Raw genomic sequence first — 18,570 nt, 5'->3', positions numbered from 1 at the left:
GGACAGATTCTTGATCACACCTTTAAGAAATGGCCGTGGGAAGCAACTGCGCGCACTCTTTCAAGATGCTGAAGTCGGACAGCACGCTTGTCCAATGGACCTGTAATTTGTGTCACTCGGGGCCGCACTGGTGGATTTTCGAGTGCAGATACTGCAAGATCCACACGTGCCGGGCTTGTGTCCACAACGTCTAAGCACGGGGAGGGAGGATCCGGACCGTGCTGTTCTGTTATTGGCCTTTTTCATAGATGTAAGTGGGAAACTCGTATCTGTCATGTCTCATATGTCATTATCTAGGATTCCAATATGACAGAAGAAATAAGCAAAGGGCTAACATGGTGCTCATTTTAGTCCCAGGACCTTGGTCCCGGCTCTTTTAAATCTAAGCTTCACTTTTTTCGATTGGAGGGAACCTCTTCATCCGGCGTTACTGGATAGGATTTACATACGGAAAAAAGAATAACGAGATTCTCGAACCCCGACAGAAAAAGATTCGACACACGCAATGGCCATCGATATCCGGAAGTTGTTACCGGGGGACCCTTGTCGACAATGCTAAGATCCTGCAGGTGGTGGCCAAGACAAGCCATAATATCATCCTATTGGCCCAAACCGTTGTTTTCCCAGTGACATTTTCAGCAGTCCCTGACCATACATCTTCAGCCACTCGACGAAGCCACAGCGCATCCCGGTCCAATATGTTTAGATCCCGATGAGATAGATCACTTCCCGACAAACTGTTACACCGTTGTCATAGGCTGTACGCGGCACCACCTTAGCCCTGTTTGACGGCACCTCATGATTATGATTTCCTTCATGTACCCCAATAGACAATGTATTTTGCGCAGGTTTCTGGTGTCTTCCCACACTGGTATGGATTGGCCCGATTTTTCCGTTTCTTACTGCGGTCGTTCTCGGAGTTTCGAGGCATGCTGGAATAGCATTGCCAATTAGGTCGGCGTCTGCGCATGATAGAAATATTCCCTTTCTTTTTTTCACAATGGAACAAGTTAAATTACGATTGGAATTTCACAGGTGTAGGATTTGGACTGGCGATGGTTAAGTGCGTGTTTGCGATGGATCATGTTTCATTATCCTTTTTATCTCGTACAAAGTTACAAAGGGCACCCTTCTAACAAGGACCAAGGTTACAACATGGGAGTGAACAACCAAGCAGCTAAGTTACCTTGGGCCGTTTTCTCTCCTTTCCTGTTACACGGGGCTTTTGGTTTGGCGTGGAGGGCCAAGAAAAGAAAAGAAGAAAAAAGAAAGAAATTACGGCAAAAGAGGACTAGTACGCAAGTACGCTAAAAATGATTTTCATGTTTATTACTCTCAAATAGAAAAATGATCACATTGTTGGTTTCGGAGATAGAAGTTTTAGGCAATCGGCAATCTGGCAGTGATGCCACGTTGCAATCGAGATTGGTTCATATGAGGTTGAAGATCAGGTACGCGGTAGGTAGGTCAGGCAAATCAAAGCAAGGATCAGGTAAGATCAGGTTAGAATGAAGTCAAAGTTGAGGCTGCTGCGTGCAGCCCAACGGGGGGCAAGGGGGGGAAAGCTGAGATTTAGGCAGGGCTACGTGCAAACGCTGTGCAACGTGGGGGACACGCGTTTCTTTCGCACACGCGGCGGTCTGCAAGGTCCCGTTTGACGTCTGGAACGTTTGGAATATCTATTGGACCCATTGGGTTATTATGGGAAGACGGCGTGGCACATACCGTTTGTACGCGGCAACCAACGTTGGGGAAACACAACGGCCAGCCTTGACGAGGGAAGTATAACGGGGGTTAAAGAAAGCAAATTGTTCGTTCTAATCTATTGCATCACTGCATCACCATTGCATCACAATCATTATATATGCCATGCATGATTGACATACATACATGCTTCGTCAACTCAGCTTGTCCTCTCTCTGAAGGTAAGGCAAAGCAAGCCAAGGCAAGGCAAGGTAGAACGAAAAAAAAAAAAAAAAAAAAGTCAAGGAAAGATAAGACAATAACTAATCTTGCTACATCTATAGGTACATTCTATACAGCCACAGCCACAGCTAGCTACACACAACATCGTGAAGTTGCAACGTGGAATCAAACTTGGCCTTACTATAGATCTCCGGGTATCCCCCCAACGGCTCTCTTCCCGGAGACCAGGTTTGAACCGGCCGGATGTAACTGGAATCGTGATCCGACGGCCTCGTGCGTAAGCCAGTTATCCGATCGACACCTGTTACTTGAGCTTGGGCTTGGGCTTTAGCTATCTGCAGCTGCTTCGCTTGTCTAAGCCAAGCCCCTGACGCAATTTGGACGTCGCTGGCTCCATTCCAGCGCCTCTTCTCTTCGAATGCTTGCTCTCACACTTATACACACACTTCCTCTCCTCACCACACTATTTGTCGATATGCCCAACGACAACAACAACATCCTCCTGTCTTTCCGTTGTTGAACACACACCCGCCGTCATACCGGCGGCCGGCCTCACTTCGGCCAGGCCCACGTGTCTCGCTCGCTTTTGCGTCTTGTTACCTTGACCTCGTCACCCACAGCGACGTCAGCTTCTAGCTCTTGCCCTTCACCGCCACCACCGCTGCTGCTGCTGCTGCTACTATTTACAGGCGGTAGCAGAAACGCGTACCGCCCGAAGATGGGCGACCACTTGTTGCCCGCGTCCACGCGGCGGTCCCTCATCAGCTTCTTCAGCACCGAGCCTAGCTCGCCCGAGGCCGGCCGTCCGGTCGTGTAGTCGACGTTGATGGAGACGCAGCGCGCGCAGTTCGCCGTCAGCGCGAGTCGGTGCGAGGATCCTACTACTAAAAGCTCCGCCCAGAAGTCCTCGTCCCACGCGGCGAGTATCGACGGCGTGTCGTTGTCGCCGTCGCCGCTGCTGCTGTCTTCCGAGCCGGAGGACTCCTCCCACACCTCGTCGACCACGATGTTGGGCCGGAACTTGACCATGTCCATCTCCTGGCCCTCGGGTAGCCGCGCGCTGACGTTGCGCAGCGAGGCCTTGGACGTCAGGAGGAACGGCGCGGCTTCGTTGAAGACTATCCCGGGGGCCTCTTCTCCTTTCGGCGGCCACTGCTGCCCGTAGTAGGGCACGAAAGACGTCAGGTACGAGGACCAGGATTGCGTCTGTGGCTGTGGCTGCTCGGGCTGCGGCGCGTGCGCTAGCACTGAACGGCGGTTATCGCCGATGTAGACGAGGATCGCAGGATAGCCCAGACACGCGGAAAACCAAGCGTCGTAGGTATCGCCCATGCGATACGCCGCGGTGGAGCTGCTGTACAGCCTGATGTCGACGGTTTCGAGGCCGGCGATAGCGGGGTTAAGAGGTACGCGTAAGGCGGCATGCTGCTCCGGAGGGGGCGGAACCACTAGCGGGTGTTCCGGGATACGGTAGGTGACGACGACATGGCCATCATCGTCGACGATGGCCTGGTGGAAGAGCGCACACTCCGGGAAGTGGAACACCTGCATGTTCTTGTACCCTCCGCCGGCCTCGACCTTAAGCAGCATAAAGCGCCGGTCATACCGGAGGCCCTCGCGCTGCAGCGATGCCCTGTCTAGGGATACTGGGCGTAGGGACTTGATTGGGTAGATATACAGCTTGGGGGGGGCGTGTAAGTAGGAGGATGGACGAGTAGGGAGATGGGGAATTCGATTTACCTCTGTGATTTGTAGCGTCTTGTGACCCATCTTTGCGATTTAGAGGATGCAAGCAAGGCTTGAGTACCCGGTTTCTAATCCCCCCTTTTAGAGCCTATAAGATGTGATTCTTTTCTAAGCAAGTACAAGTATAGCTACCTAGGTATGTAGGTAGACGACCTGCTTCTTCTTCTTCTTCTTCTACAAGCTAGAATGTATGTACCTATACCAAGTTGTATCAGCACGTAACGTATTCCTATTAAGTGGCCTGACGTTGACGTGCCTTGCTAACTTAGATACTTAGGTAGCTAGCTCAGAACTATAGCAGACCAAGGATCAAACAAATCTAGTTCTACCACTCGGAATTTTGAGCCAAGGCTAGGCGATTGATTAGTCGGGGCGTAAGAAGAAGTTGCACATTAGTTCCATCGACGGCAGCATGTGGGGGAGAACAAAGTAGAGTAGAGTAGAGTAGAGCAGAGCAGAGCCTCATTATAGGTTAGGCTGCTTTTAATAACTGACGAAGAGACCCTGGTTTGGCAAATGGGCTGCTCGGAACCGACATGCGGGGGAGCTGAGTTAGTACATACATAGATACCTAGGTAGTATTGTAGACAAAAAGAGGTAGGTATATAGGTCAATCGCCGAGGCCGTCGGCCGGCCGCGTAGCCAATAGCATGGCGAATCAGCAGTCCGATACGGAGGCGCACGCCCTATACTCGAAACGTGATATGTCGGCCGAAGGCTGCGGTCATCACCCTCGGAGATTCCGAGTGCCTATAGATTACTGGGCTTTTTTTTTTTTTTTTTTTTTTTGCGTATACTCTATTTCATAGGGGATACCTGAAGCCTCGATATGTGCCTGGGCATCCACTGTAGTATGCGTAGGTAGATAGGTATGTATCCCAACTACGACCGGGTACGTGGGCTAGTTGGTATTATTAACCAGGTACCTACATACATACCTACCTAGGGTAGGTATGCACCTAACATTGATCGTATCATGAATCATGCAAAAGAGGCAGCCCGGGACCATTCCGATGCACTCGGTGCTTGATTTGTAATAGTTAGACGACCGCGGCGCGGCGCCGGCACGGAGGGTCTTTCTACTCTAGGCGATTAGCTCCTACGGCACAGCCCCTCGATATAGTACCCGCAACGGGGAGGCCCGGGGACCTATGTAGGGGGTAGGTAATATTTTAGATAGCTGAGGCTGGAATTCCTATACGCCAACCTAAGCTAGCTTTCCCCCCTTTAGCTAGTATAAAATCGTACCCCCTTCCCCTTAAAAGCCGTCTTGAGACCCCACCACTATGTAGTACACTACTGTCAAATTCGTAAGGGTTTATGTCGGTAAGCATATGACATGTGTGATTAGACAATAATAACAATAATATTGCATAGTCCATGCCGCTAGAATCCCGGGGAAGTGCGGATTTACGTCAAACTTGGGAATTGGTGCTGTCTTTACCGGGTCGGGGGATATGCCGTACCAATATTTAGACCATTACTTGCATTATGTAGATAAAGGGGGAAGCATGGAAGGGGTTCAGCTAGCACTGGAGATGTCAACGTAGTCCCTAATGCAATTCGGCCCTTAAGTCCGATATAGAATAGTCAGACGAGCTGTACTGCCGGCTGTAAAGTGTGCAATTCGACTTTGCATATAACGGTCGAACTCGTCCGGCTTAAAATCTATATCTGCCTACGTAAGGTACCTAATATATACCTAGGTAGGTACTTTAGAATGTGTATTTGCAAATCACGTCCTGATCCATAGCTTGTAATGTTATTTCCAAGGCACGAGACTACTTTCTATTTAGAGCGGAGCACTTATAACAACGAACGCCTATAAAATACACACCATAGTATAGTAAGAACGGAAAAGGCTTCTTATTAGTTAGATAAATATAAGCACTAAAGTTATTTTTAGTTAGTTACATATACTCTCAAAGGACTCTAATCAGCGTGCGTGCGTGCGTAGTCTACGTGGCCTACATAACCTCCAGTCTCAGCGCGTCGTACTGCACGTATACCGAGTTAGGCAGCACCGCGCTCTCGTAGTCGGTCGCGTTGAACGGCAAGCTCAGGACGATCCTATTCTCGCCCTCCTTAAGCAGAACCGGGTCGAAGACGAACTTGTTCGCGACGTTATAGCATATTACTGCGGAGCGCACCGCGCACGAGCTGCTCTGATGCCACCTTATCGAGGCCTGTTAGTTAGCGATCCCGAAGACGAGAAACTTTCCCCCGAGTAGGTAAATATAGACAAGTAGATTAGGTTAGGTTAGGTAACTCACGGGATAATCCAGGGCTCGAGATCCCTCCCGTTCACGCTGACGGAATACGCCAAGTTGGCGTGGGGCTCGGAAGCGTTGAAGACATCCGTGTTGCCCGCGGCGGTCTTGGCTCCAGCTAGCTGGACGGTGAAGGTCGCCTGGTGCTTCTGGTCGAGCTGGGACTGCTGCAGGTCGAACACGACGGTCCAGTTGTTCACGTTTCCGTCGCCGACGTACGGCTCGGAGCGGAGGTAGTTGGCATAGCCACCGAAGACGCTCCAATGCACGTAGTTCAAGTCCTTGCCCACGTCGCCCTCGCCGACCTTAAACGTGACGCCCGAAGGGAAGTCCTCGACGAAGTCGTACGCGCCCCAGTATACCCTGTACTGCTCGGGATGGAGCGGGTGCGTCGGATCGCGCTCGTAACCGTGTCGGTATTCACCGCTACTCTTGTCAGGCGTGCCTATACGGAATATCTCCTCTCCCTCGCTTTCCTCCTCCCACGTAACCCGAGTTGTCTCTATTTTGCCGGCACGCACTTCTACGTCGTCCCGGACGTACTGCCCGAATATACCGTCGGCATAGATCGTAAGCCGATACGTGTCCTCCTTTACTCGGGGGATAGTGGCGCGACCGCTCTCGTCGATCTCGGCCCAGTACTGGTAAGCCTTGGCGTCGAAGGCGTTATCCTGGAAGTCGACCCCGTTTTGCGATAGTACGGCGATGGGGTTTTCGGCGTTCTTGGGCAGATCTGCTTGCAGTTCCCAAGTCGCGCGCTGCTTGCTGGGGACGTAGTTAGGCACGTATTGCGCGACGGAATCGTAGAACTCGGTGTTCCATTCTGGGTCTGCGAACTGCGTGGCATCCTCTCGGAGAACCTGGAGGTCGGTCCCGGCAGGGAAATGATTGAAGTAGAAGAATTGCTGATCCGGTCAGAATAGGCGTTTGGGGGGGGGGGGGTGCGATATCGCGTCTTTAACTTACTGGGCCGAACGTTCGGTCAAACCCGTTGGTGATGTTTGGCTGTTGAGCTGTCAGTGCCCTAGTACATCTCAATGACGAATGACATTCATTGAATGTCAACTTACCGTTTGGTCTCCGTGATGGTTCGAGACTGTAATTTTAGTCAGTGACTTAGCTTTGGCTCGTGACTGGTTACCAACTAACCCATATAATCGTATACAATCCCGTCGACTACCAAGTCAGAGTGTAGAGGGCCTCCGAAGTAGGTTTCCCTCGTGTTCATAACCATCCACTGTAGGAATGCGAGTTAGAAATTATGTCTACAAATGTATTTCCTCTATCGTCTCATCTCAAGTCATAAGACTTGTACGCTCACCACCGCCAAACTTTCCACGAGTCATCTACTTACAGCTCCAAACGTGGAATTGTCCGCAATTTGGGACCCATCCGCATACCTATCAGGCCAAGTTAGTTTACTGTTTGTTTAGCTAGATGACTGGGGCTTCAACTAACATCCCATGAGCATCATGGTTTCTCCAAGTATCCTGGAAGGTATACTTAGTGAAGTAGTCTGCCTCCTGCTGGACATACGGGTCATTAGGCGTGTTACCCATGTACCACGTAGCATCTGTGACACTCGTAGTTAGTATTTTCCGAGTGCGAGGACTTCACGTGCGGAAGAATACGAAGTCATGTTTCGGTCGGGCGTCCCCGAAACATTTTTCTCCCCGAGCCTCCGGGCTTGCGGGACTGTTCAACGTGGACTTTATTAATTGCTCACCTTGTACGACGACCTGGTTCTTCTTGGCTTCCTCACCAGGAAGCGGCGCATACTGTACTCCGTTAGTCGCGAGATGCGTCCATATATCCGAGTTGGGACGGAACAAGGTTCGAAATTCTTGCAAGTTGCGCAAAAAGGGAGTGGTCTTGTTGTAGTACGCAATACGTGAAAATACATGTAGACCTGTCTCTCCGTCTCTGAGGAACCAGTATTGCTCGAGAACTTGGCCGGTAGGGGTGTATGTGTCGGACATCTTGATACCGCCGAAGCTTGTCCCCGTCGAGTCTGTTCCGGAGTATAGCTCATATGTGGGCTGCGTTGATCCGGGTGTCCAGAAGCCGTTCGGGGTACTTGATTGGGCTCAGCACGTTACGTTACTTTGTAGATGTTTCATAGTATTACTTACCAGTAGCAATCTAAATTGAATATGCCGGTAGATCCTGAGCGAGTGCCCAGGAGGTTCTGACCATCCAACACGACGGCGTCCATGGCACCAGAGGCCTTGTCGACACGTGTGTATAGTCGGTCATTCTGGATGACGAGCTGGGTTTCATTCTCGGTTGCTACCACTTCCGCGTAAGCACACCTGGAAATAGATAAGAGAATGAGACATGACCGAGATACTATCCCGAACAACATCTTGACTCAACTTCAAGAATCGGACGCGTGATACAAGAGCATATTAGAATTTAGCCTGCCTACCTTGCAAAGATTATTTTAATGAGGTAGCTTGTTTATATTGTCGATCTTCGGAAATGTCTTAAAGCGAATTCCCCAGACTAGGGGGGGGCTCTATTCATATTCACGTAATTATTCCGCCTACTAAACTTGGAGACTAGGGGAAGAAAGCACGAATGCGGGGGAGTTTGTGGGGTGAGATCTAATATTAATCATGGAGGCTCGATCAACGGCACATGGCTGCGGAGAATCAGGTTGGAGAGAGGTCATGGGTATATTCGGTGCTCGGTACAAGATATAGCGAGGTAGCTGGCTGAAAAGCAAAGCTCGGCTGAGTTGGCGATTTTGACTTTTGTGATCAAGAAGCTATCGTGACTTTAGTGACGCATTAGTGAGTGAAAGTCAGCTTTTGATATGTTGTGGAGATTCTAAGCTGTATTGCATGAATAATGAGAGGGCATGAGAGGAGCTGAAAAGGGCAGCTGTAGATCATTCGAGATGGCTGGTGCAACGGATAATTTGGAACATATGATCTATAGAGACGGATTTAATAGGTTACATCTGGCTTCGTAGTTCAGATGATTTTAGCTGATATTCCCATAGCGTTGCCGTGTTCCCTTGTAGACCCCCCTGTCACTCTCGGCTTGTTTCCAGCTTGGTTTCCAGTCAGCTGGATCTGGGTAGTAACTAGGTTAGCAGTTGAATGATTTGTCAAGAATTAAAGGACGACCGGAAGTATGTATTAATGATATTGGTTTTAATCAGGACTTATGACTACCGCTGCATATATGTGCTTATACGTGCTTATATGCTGCCTGTCGTAAGGCATACACACATATAGCATACACGTACGGAATATAACAGATATAGATGATATACACATCATTCCCGTCCCCCGTCATCGTACAGGATGAATGCATGTTGGAACATGTGTAGACATGTGTAAATGCATGTGGCTTTTGGAGTTACTGTTGTACAATTGGACGGATCGGGTGCGGAGCCGGAATAGGAGCAAACTCCACATGGTTACCTATTAATACACACACTAGGAGGTAGTTTAGACATAACTAATTGTTTAGGTAATACCCGACCCGCCACGGTGTATTGTACTCCACCGCTAACCTCCTTTTGCTGATAGGCCGCTACTATTGAAGTGTTCCACCTATGTATTTTACTTACACGAGTTAAAGTGACACTGCCTCTTCCAAGTGACACTACTTAGGTAATGTACCTGCCTGCCCAGCTCGAATAGGGGGAAATCAATGTTTCGTCGCCAACGCCAAGTAGCTGGATAAAAGTAAATCCGTTATCTGGCATAACTTAGATAACTTAGATCCGTACCTTAATTAATGCAGCCTGGTTGACCCCAGTTTCATCTAAACGCCCTGAGATACGTACCACCAAACTCTCAACAATACAAGTTTTGACTTATCAGCGTCTTTTTCTTCTTTTTGGTTTTCCAAGGTTCGGCGGCTATGGCAAGCATTGGTCTGCCACGAGGATCACAAAGACCACGAGGCCGCCTGCAGCTATCCGGTGCATTCTTGTGACCATATGGCAATTCTTTTTTTTTTTCTCGAAAGATGGATGCGTTAAAGAAAGATCTGCTAAAAAAAGGGTCGGCAAGATCTAAGCGGACTTCTAAGTGGATCACTACGGTCTACATACCGCTCCGGGATTTATTATCGCTGTTAGTTGCAGTTAGTTGCTCATGCAACACGGGGCAGCAGGGCAGACGAGTCTAGTACAAGTCATGCCATGCCTGTTCTGAAACACAACACAACCCTATCGGAGATCTTAACTCCTCTGCCACAAGCTTAACCCGGCATTTCTTGCAAGTTGCGCCCAGCTTGTCCTTGCTTGTTCATCCCTTTCCTCGATTATCACTGTCTACCCAGTGGTTTACCAAAGGTTTACCAAAGGTCTACCAAGGTCTGCCGTGGCCTACGCACCGCCAATCATCCAATGCCGCGATCATCCTCATTGGGATCCAAGAAGCGCGCCCGCTGGCTCGGCTCGCACAGAGTCCTGCCTGGTCCTACCAGCCCTACATACTGTCAACCTGATCTACGGGTCGCCGAGACGACCCATGTCTGGAATTTGTATTATTACCTCTTGTACATGTCTGATCAGAGTCAGATCCGTGGCAGGCTCATGTGAGTAATGTTGTGAGTATGTACGTATTATGTACCGATGATATGTGAGCTCTCTACGGATCCGTACCAGGGTTGTTTCCATGGCACGGTCCACATCCTCGTTACTCTCCCTTAATATCCTGTGACTGTGATCGACTTTACAAGTTTACATTCACTCTTCACTCCATCAAGTGGCGACTCAGTCTTTTCAGTCTTTTCCTACATTTTTATATAAGGTCATTCTTTTGCCGGCAAGTTTCTGGAAAGCTTCTGCCCCTCATACGAAACGTATTCTTCTTATCCTTCTTCTAACTATAATATCGTCGCCATGGTTTCCTCTTCTTTCGTAGGCTCCCTGGCCTCCAGGGCTATTTTCTTAATGTCTAGTCACCTCAACAGCGCGGACCAAGCAACATATGCCGCACACACCGTCGACGGATTAAAAGCTTTGCAATCATGGTACAATCGCGAGACGGGCCTCTGGGATACTACTGGATGGTGGAATAGTGCCAATTGCTTAACTGTGTTGGCCGACTTTGCGCTCGTTGATCCGGCAGCTTCTGTCAGCCTGAATATCCCAGACATCATTCAGAACACCGTAAGTAGACCCAAAAATTTTCACATCTCTTCCCCCCTAGCTTTGCCTGGGCGCCTAAATTGCGTGAAACAAGCTATGGTATTCGAAAACAAAGCCCGGTATTATTTGCGATTAGCCAATTGCTAATTCTAAGCGCCATAGTATGAACAAGCGCAAAAAACCCAAGTACAAGCGACAAAGATTTTGTCCCCGATAGGACTTCCCATATCAACGTACGTTAGAGTACCAAAGTCAAAAAGATCAGAGATTGGCAAGAGGGGTTTCGACAATTTTCTTAACGATTATTACGACGACGAAGGCTGGTGGGCGTTAGCTATGATCCACAGCCACGATGTTGGTGTACAGGGTATTGGAGATCAGCAGTACATCCAAGCCGCAGTCGAGATCTTCGAGGATATGAAGGCGGGTAACTCTACTTGCGGCGGTATTTTCTGGAGCAAAGTAACTCCATACACCAATGCCATCGCAAATGAGCTGTTCCTTGCTGTGGCGGCGTCCCTTGCGAACCGGATTCCCTCTCGAAAGGATTACTTTCTCGACATCGCCCAAAATCAATGGAACTGGTTCAAGAATAGCGGTCTGATTAATAAGGATAATTTGATCAACGATGGACTTACCGACGACTGCAAGAACAACGGCATGCAAACCTGGACTTACAACCAGGGGGTAATTCTGGGTGGATTGGTGGAGCTTTCCAAAGCCACGGGTGACAAATCGCTACTTACCACAGCTCAGACTATTGCTTCAGCTGCTATTACTAAGCTATCCAAGGATGGCATTCTCTTCGAGGGCTGCGAACCGAACTGCGGTAGCGACGGTTCGCAGTTCAAGGGTGTTTTCATGCGCAACTTGCACTACCTGCAAGAGGCCGCGCCTATGGAACCCATCAAGAACTTCTTGCTCACGAACGCGGATACGATTTGGGCTAAGAACCGCAACGACAAGAACCAGCTCGGAACTACTTGGGCAGGACCTTTCGGAAATGCCACAGCTGGTACGCAAAGCTCTGCTCTCGACACTCTGGTGGCGGCAGCAGCGGTGGCTTGAATCACTCGCATACCGCTTCTTGGGATGGGGGGAATATAGGCGAATTGGCGTTCAGGATAATTGGCACGGGATGCTAGTAGATACCATTCATTATTATTAGTAGTAGTATTAGTATTAGTCACCTGCGCACCGCAGTCGCAAATTAGGTGCCTTTCCCTATAGTTAGTATAGAAATAGTATAGTTAGTACTATGTAATCAACTAAACGAAGATTCATAATTTTCTTTCCAAGGGTCTAAATTCAAGCTTCCAATGATATTGTAGTGATGACTTTCCTCAGCGAAGGTCATTTCCTCGTTAGGGTACGTAAGGCTTTGGTACGGCGCCGGCGCGTGCTTTCTATTGTATGTATGTACGTGCAGAATTAGGCTGGTCCGTCCCCCGGCCGATCACAACATTGCCGTTGTCCCGTGCTGCCCCAGGGACGACTGCGATCGGCGTCATTTCTGGGAATTCGCCCAACCGGCTGAAGTAGAGTGATCGACGTCATAATAGGGCAAGGAGGCCGTGGGCGAGAGCCACAAGACCCCTCCCCGCGGAATTGGGAGGGTCGCGATCAACAGTGATTTATACCGGTATTCCGGGAAATATTGATTTGGGTTAGGGGTTAGGGGTTAGGGGGGGGGTGAATGGGGTGGGTGGTATTGGGATGCGCTGGTTAAAATCCCCCCGAGACCCTTTTTTCCTTTTCCCTTTTCTTTCCCATCCCCTATTCGCTCTGGTCCGTTGGAGATTTCACATGTCGCTCGCTATATGCTAGTGTACATAATCCGTACATAGGTACGCTTCCCCACGCCCAATTTCGAAGTCCCGTGCCTGCATACGTGCTGCATTTGTTGTATGTATGCCGTGCGTTATGTATGTAGGTTAGGTAGGTAGTTAGGTGTGTCTACAACATATACATACATACATGCATGCATACATACATACGACCTAATACTACGCCACGCAAAGACACCAACGACTCCATCTCATATGTACATACTGCACGCGACCACGGATGGTGTTCTTAGGGGTCCAGCGACATTGTCATGCCCTCGCTTCGGCAGTCCTCCAGGCGCTCTAAATGAAACGCCGTCGCCGCGTTGCTGGATTGCATAGGCCTTGGCACGATGGAACGTTAGCCAAGGGCCGCGCTATTACCCGTCTCACTCTACCTGAGTGTATGCATAGAGGACTTGTCGCACACGGCCTGTGGGAAGACGGATCTGGTCTGGTCTGATCTGATTTGATCTGTGGCTTACTGTATGTAGGTAATTTATATATATTGACGGGCGTCAAAGTGCCGATGCTGTGCAATATATATTTACGTAGGTGAGTTTGTGAGTATATGTGATATGTATGCACCTATGATGCTAAGGGTAGGTGTTGGTGATAGTGCAGCTAGGAGTAAGGCCGTGTTTTAATTACTGCATATATGTCCGTATACTACTATACGAAGTCAATCTACGACTTCTCGCAGCTACGAGGCATCCTCCACTCCGGCACGCCAGCCCCGACATATCGACGGGCCGGAGCCCTGATTACTATCGAGAGTCAGGATTGTGGATGAGCCTTGGCTGGATGAGGAACTTGTGCTTCTATACGGGCTATATGTAGGGAGGATCACATGTAAATTTACTCTCTTAGTTTTGCTATGGCTAAGATGTTAATACGGACTCAGATGTCAGTAATGTCTGTGTTTCTTCGGAATAATTAATCTCACCGGAGGTAGGTAGCTGAGTCAGTGTCTCGACGGCGTAGGTCTCACTTCATATTATGGCCTCTATTTATGGAGGACACGAGGCTCGCGCTAAAGGTAGGTAAATATGACAGCCACGCATTCCAATACCTCGTGGACTTCAAGGTAAGTACGTAAGTGGCGTTTCGGTAACGATGCCGATCGATGGCCGATAGCTTAGAGATCTGAGACTTCAGGTCTCACGGCAACTATATACACATCATCTTCTATCAAGTAACTAGCATGCCGTTTGAAACATCCAACTCCGTTGCCCCGGGGCCCGGAGTTCTTTGGAATTCTTCGACTACTGCCGTTTGCATCTCAGCATCGTTACACAGGCATCTAGAATCATTACATGTAAACTCTTAAACTAAGAATAGCCCCCTTATAACGTATATGTAGTATCTAGCCTTCATCTGAACCATACTCTAGTCCTTGGTCTCGAAAGCCGTGCCTAGATCAGAGCGGCACCGTCCAAACAAAACTTGCCTTCTATCCCTTCTACCTCCGTTCCGATCTACTCCGGAGCCCAGATTCCACCCGGCACCGACGTAGCCAGTAGTGAACCCGTATCGTCGACTAGGTTCTTTGCCTACTTAATTAGATCGAGATTGAGTACCTATGTTAGGTGTGCGTATCTGAGTTGTCAGTTGTCACACCTCGACCCCCAAGACGTCCATCATTTATCTCGTGCTACCTCAAAAGAGTATACTACGCATATGCCTCCCTAGGCACCTAACCACGTCACTTAAACTCAAGCCACTATCTAGATACATATGAGTTACCTGGCAGCTACATGAGTAGGTACTTACGGATATATCCCAGCATCATGGTTCACGATAGGTGCACCCGGACAACAACAGTATAATAAAACTACCAACACCGCAAACTGGGATATATGGGTAAACAGCTGATTCTTCACACCGCCGGTTTGCCATGGTGATATGTTTCGGACGTATACGTCAGCCTCTCCTGAGCTGTACGTGGCTGTACCACGCAAGGGCGCCTGTAGGATCCCCAACATCCGAACAGTATCAGGGAATTAGTTTATTAATAGAAACGGTGATTTAAAGACGGGAGGCGGGTTTGTGTTCGCCGGTGGAACACTGCAGAATAGTCTGTGCAACGAAAACACAGCGATTTAATATAATTTTCTATTGCTTTGCTTAAAACTACACAAGGTGAAGGCCGCGGGACGGAATACACCAAACTCCCATGTGCTAAATATCAACCTTCCGAAGCCGCTAGCAAGAAGGAATATGGGACTATGGGGAACACACTATTGGTCTGCCGTTTGATCCGCCTTGTGAGCATCTTCAATGAGGGCACACAGAGCGCCTCCACTATTAACCCCAGGTACCACCTCCTCCGCCAGACCGCCCAACCTTTCGCTGTGCGCTGAGTCTCCAGTCGTCTTCTGCTGCGTACTTATTGTACAACGGCTGGATCCTCTCAGCTTTCTTTCGCTTGCTGAGCTTGTCCGTAGGCGCAACCTTGAAGAACGTAGGTGCAGCTTGGACAAGCCACTTTGGCTCGATGCTCGTGGTGTAATGCATATACTCCTTTGTAGTAAGAACTAGCGTGTGATAGATCACCCACTCTGCCTGTTTTCCGAAAAGCGCTGAGCTTGGATGTAGGTAGACTGGTGTACCCTCGACCAAAGTCTTGTAGCCTTCCTGCGGGTCTTTTCTTGCTGAGTTGCGGAAGAAGCCCGAGCACAGAGCTTGTCTGACCTTCTGAGTATCCCGGCCGCAAGAAGCGATGGGGTGTCGATAGCGCTGCATTATCTTCGCTATCTGCTCGCGGACATCTTTAGCTCGCTTCATCGAGCGTGCTTGGATGAAATTCTCAAAGCACCACGGAGCCGAAAAGCCGCTCTGCTTCCAGGCGTTGTAGACGTTGAGAAGGGTAAGATGATCGCCCGACGGGTCGTGGAATTTGGCCTTCTTTTGATCGGCCTGGGTTTGCTTTTCCTTCGGTCGGTAAAACACGTTGAGATTCAACATCGCTACGATGCTGAGCATCTCATCGGAACAACCCATATCAACCGCGGCGATCAGGACTTTAGCTAAGGCGGGTTCCATAGGGAAATCGGCCATCTTACGGCCAAGCCGAGTTAGAAGGCCTTCATCGTCCAACGCTGACAGAGCATACAATTCTTCCAAGGCAGTCAACATGGTGTTTGTAGGCGGCGGGTCCATAAAATCGAAGTGGAGAAGATCATTGATACCCATGGCCTTGAGCATAAGAATTGTATTCGCTAGATTCTGGCGCTGGATCTCCGGAATGGTTGTCGGAAGCATTTCGGACTGATAGGCGGCCTCAGTATACAATCTGAAGCATTTGCCAGGTCCGGTTCGCCCGGCACGGCCGGCGCGTTGGTTAGCTTGAGCTTGTGAGATAGGCGTGACAACTAAAGAATCCATGCCAAGCTTTGGATCGTAAGCATTCTGCTTGACGAAGCCGGGGTCCACAACGTAGTAGATGTGATCGATTGTGATAGAGGTCTCGGCGATATTGGTAGCTATCACAACCTTTCTACAGCCAGGAGGCGCAGGGTCAAAAATCCTGCTCTGCATCTCACTAGGGAGTGCTGAGTATACCGGAAGAATAATCAGCTCGGGGACACCCGGGCCAAGAGCTTTCATCCGTTCGTACAGAATTTCTGCCGCCGTGTCAATTTCCTCCGAGCCCGTAAGGAAAACCAAGATGTCTCCAGGGGGTTCCGTAAGGTGGATTTGCATGACCGTCACCAGAGCTGCATCGAGGTAGTCCGACTCAGGTTCTCTGCTATACAAGATCTCCACAGGGAACGTGCGACCGGGAATGGTGAAGATGGGGCATTCGTTGAAGTAGGCCGAGAACTTGTCAGCGTCTAGAGTAGCCGATGTGACAATGATCTTCAAGTCGCTTCGACGCTTGACGGTCTTCTTGAGAAGTGCGAAAAGAACATCAGTCGCGATAGTGCGCTCGTGAGCCTCATCCAACATGATGACCGAATATCGCTTTAGATCGGGGTCAAGCAGAATCTCACGCTCCAACATACCATCTGTCATGTACTTGATTTTGGTGGCTGGGCTCGTGCAATCCTCGAAACGGATGGTATAGCCGACCTCTTGACCCAGCTGACAACCAACTTCTTCTGCGACACGCTTTGCTACAGACATGGCTGCGACGCGACGCGGTTGTGTGCAACCAATCATGCCATTGTTGGTGAAGCCGGCCTCAGCAAGATACTGAGTGAGTTGGGTAGTTTTACCGGATCCAGTCTCGCCTACGACAATTAGGATTTGATTCTCTTGCACAGCTTTGATAAGCTGATTGCGAAAAGCAAAGACGGGAAGGCTTTCCCTCTGCTGCTTGATAGACATGGTTGTTCGTCTACCAAATGATTGATCTTTAGGTGCGACAGCTTTCTTCCATTCAGGTACGGCGTCAGGTTTGGGGGCGATTGTTTTTGTAGTGCGCAAATCACTAGCAAATTTTCGATTGTCGGGATTTGCCATTGGGTCTTGCCATTGAGATGCAAGATCGACCTTTGTATCGTCCTGCGCGGCTTCCGCTTCTTGTTGCCGTAGTTCCTTCCGCTCCTTCGCTAGTGCGGTACCTGACATTGCTGCACGGTTTAGTGAACCATCTGGCGCCTTCACAACCCTAATCGGCGATAATTCAAGCGACTGCTTTGTTTGACCGGTAAGGAAGGGGGGCTCCTCCTCCCTCACTTCGATATCAACTTCCTCTTCTAATTCCATCTCGCCTTCCCCTCTCAAGGTAGCATTGTAGTCTTCTTCCAAATCGGGATAATCCGAAGCTTTGGCCACGCCCGAAGCGATAAGTTGTCGTATCTCCCATCGTTCTGGCGAGGTCATCCTCTTTTTATGCGGCCTCGGCGGGCCAGTATAATTAGAAAGAGCAGCCAAATTGTCGTCGTTGCGAGGAGCTACACCATTCCGACTACCAAGACTCTCCATATTGGCGCCCGACTGTATTCTGGCTTGAGGTGCAAGGTCCATACCTGTCTCCTGGTCGACGTCCTTCATAGATAGTCCTATCCGGTTCGCCTCAATCTTGACAACCTTGACCTTGACATCTTGCCCCCTTGTCAAGAGATCTGAAGGGTGGTTGACTCTTTGGCCTTGTACTAGATTTGAGATATGTACCATTCCGTCTACTTTGCCCTTCACACCATGTAGATTGACGAATGCGCCAAAATCCTTGAGACCAGTGACATGACCATCGTATACTTTGTATAATACAGGCGAGTCGTCGACTTCGGGTTCGGGAGCGTACTTGAGTCTACGATCATCGTCGTCCTCGTCGTCATATTTCCGTCTCCTCTCCTTGTCCCCGTTGCGGTGTGATCGACGTTCGTCGCGCTCATCTCTTCGGCTTCCTCGTTCTCTAAAATTACTTTTATAATTATTATCCTCGTCATAACCTCGATCTCTACGATCCTTACGATCCCTAGAACGGTATCTCTCTTTTCTCTTATGTCCCGAGTCCGTACCGTCTTCCCTCTCAGGGCTACGTGACCGTTTTCTCGACGCTCTTTCTGAACGCGTACCTCTAGCTTTACCTTCCAACCCTTCCAGTAGCGCTAACGTCTCATCGATATCGTCTCCATTTCCATCTTTAACTTCCTTGTCGGGAATGCTAAGGCCCTTGAAAAGTGTCTCTTTCTCCTCGAAGGTCCGGACTGGCTGATGGTCTTCTGCTGCTGCTTCC

The 18,570-nt window shown here is 49.5% G+C and overlaps 4 protein-coding genes across 4 annotated transcripts; 1 reads left to right on the top strand and 3 right to left on the bottom strand.

Annotated features, from left to right (window-relative positions):
* Positions 1-14: 14 nt before the first annotated feature.
* F5Y00DRAFT_258244 (uncharacterized protein) lies at positions 15-346 on the bottom strand (the record flags this gene model as incomplete). The annotated part of the gene is made up of 2 exons (XM_048010673.1): positions 15-237; positions 336-346. The coding sequence occupies 2 exons, from the start codon at positions 344-346 to the stop codon at positions 15-17; spliced, it is 234 nt and encodes a 77-aa protein (XP_047868916.1).
* Positions 347-2,368: 2,022 nt separating this feature from the next.
* On the bottom strand, positions 2,369-3,980 carry F5Y00DRAFT_158375 (MOSC domain-containing protein). The gene has a single exon (XM_048004655.1). It carries the CDS (start codon positions 3,694-3,696, stop codon positions 2,479-2,481), a length of 1,218 nt encoding a protein of 405 aa, XP_047868915.1. The 5' UTR covers positions 3,697-3,980; the 3' UTR covers positions 2,369-2,478.
* Positions 3,981-5,639: 1,659 nt separating this feature from the next.
* F5Y00DRAFT_251094 (polysaccharide lyase family 4 protein) lies at positions 5,640-8,307 on the bottom strand (the record flags this gene model as incomplete). Its single annotated transcript, XM_048009800.1, has 10 exons — positions 5,640-5,847; positions 5,946-6,847; positions 6,909-6,947; positions 7,013-7,038; positions 7,092-7,179; positions 7,297-7,342; positions 7,401-7,515; positions 7,669-8,018; positions 8,075-8,254; positions 8,285-8,307. 10 exons carry the CDS (start codon positions 8,305-8,307, stop codon positions 5,640-5,642), a joined length of 1,977 nt encoding a protein of 658 aa, XP_047868914.1.
* A 2,553-nt stretch (positions 8,308-10,860) lies between these two features.
* F5Y00DRAFT_251093 (glycoside hydrolase family 76 protein) lies at positions 10,861-12,126 on the top strand (the record flags this gene model as incomplete). The annotated part of the gene is made up of 2 exons (XM_048009799.1): positions 10,861-11,079; positions 11,221-12,126. The coding sequence occupies 2 exons, from the start codon at positions 10,861-10,863 to the stop codon at positions 12,124-12,126; spliced, it is 1,125 nt and encodes a 374-aa protein (XP_047868913.1).
* Between the last annotated feature and the right edge of the window lie 6,444 nt (positions 12,127-18,570).

Source organism: Daldinia vernicosa (genome assembly GCF_022497035.1).
Source record: "Daldinia vernicosa strain CBS 139.73 unplaced genomic scaffold F5Y00scaffold_5, whole genome shotgun sequence".
Taxonomy (NCBI): domain Eukaryota; kingdom Fungi; phylum Ascomycota; class Sordariomycetes; order Xylariales; family Hypoxylaceae; genus Daldinia; species Daldinia vernicosa.
This window is presented reverse-complemented; position numbering and strand designations above follow the sequence as displayed.

What these genes read in the sequence shown, in the direction of transcription:
- F5Y00DRAFT_158375 (XM_048004655.1), bottom strand. Translation starts at nt 3,696, where the DNA reads ATGGGTCACAAGACGCTACAAATCACAGAGGTAAATCGAATTCCCCAT.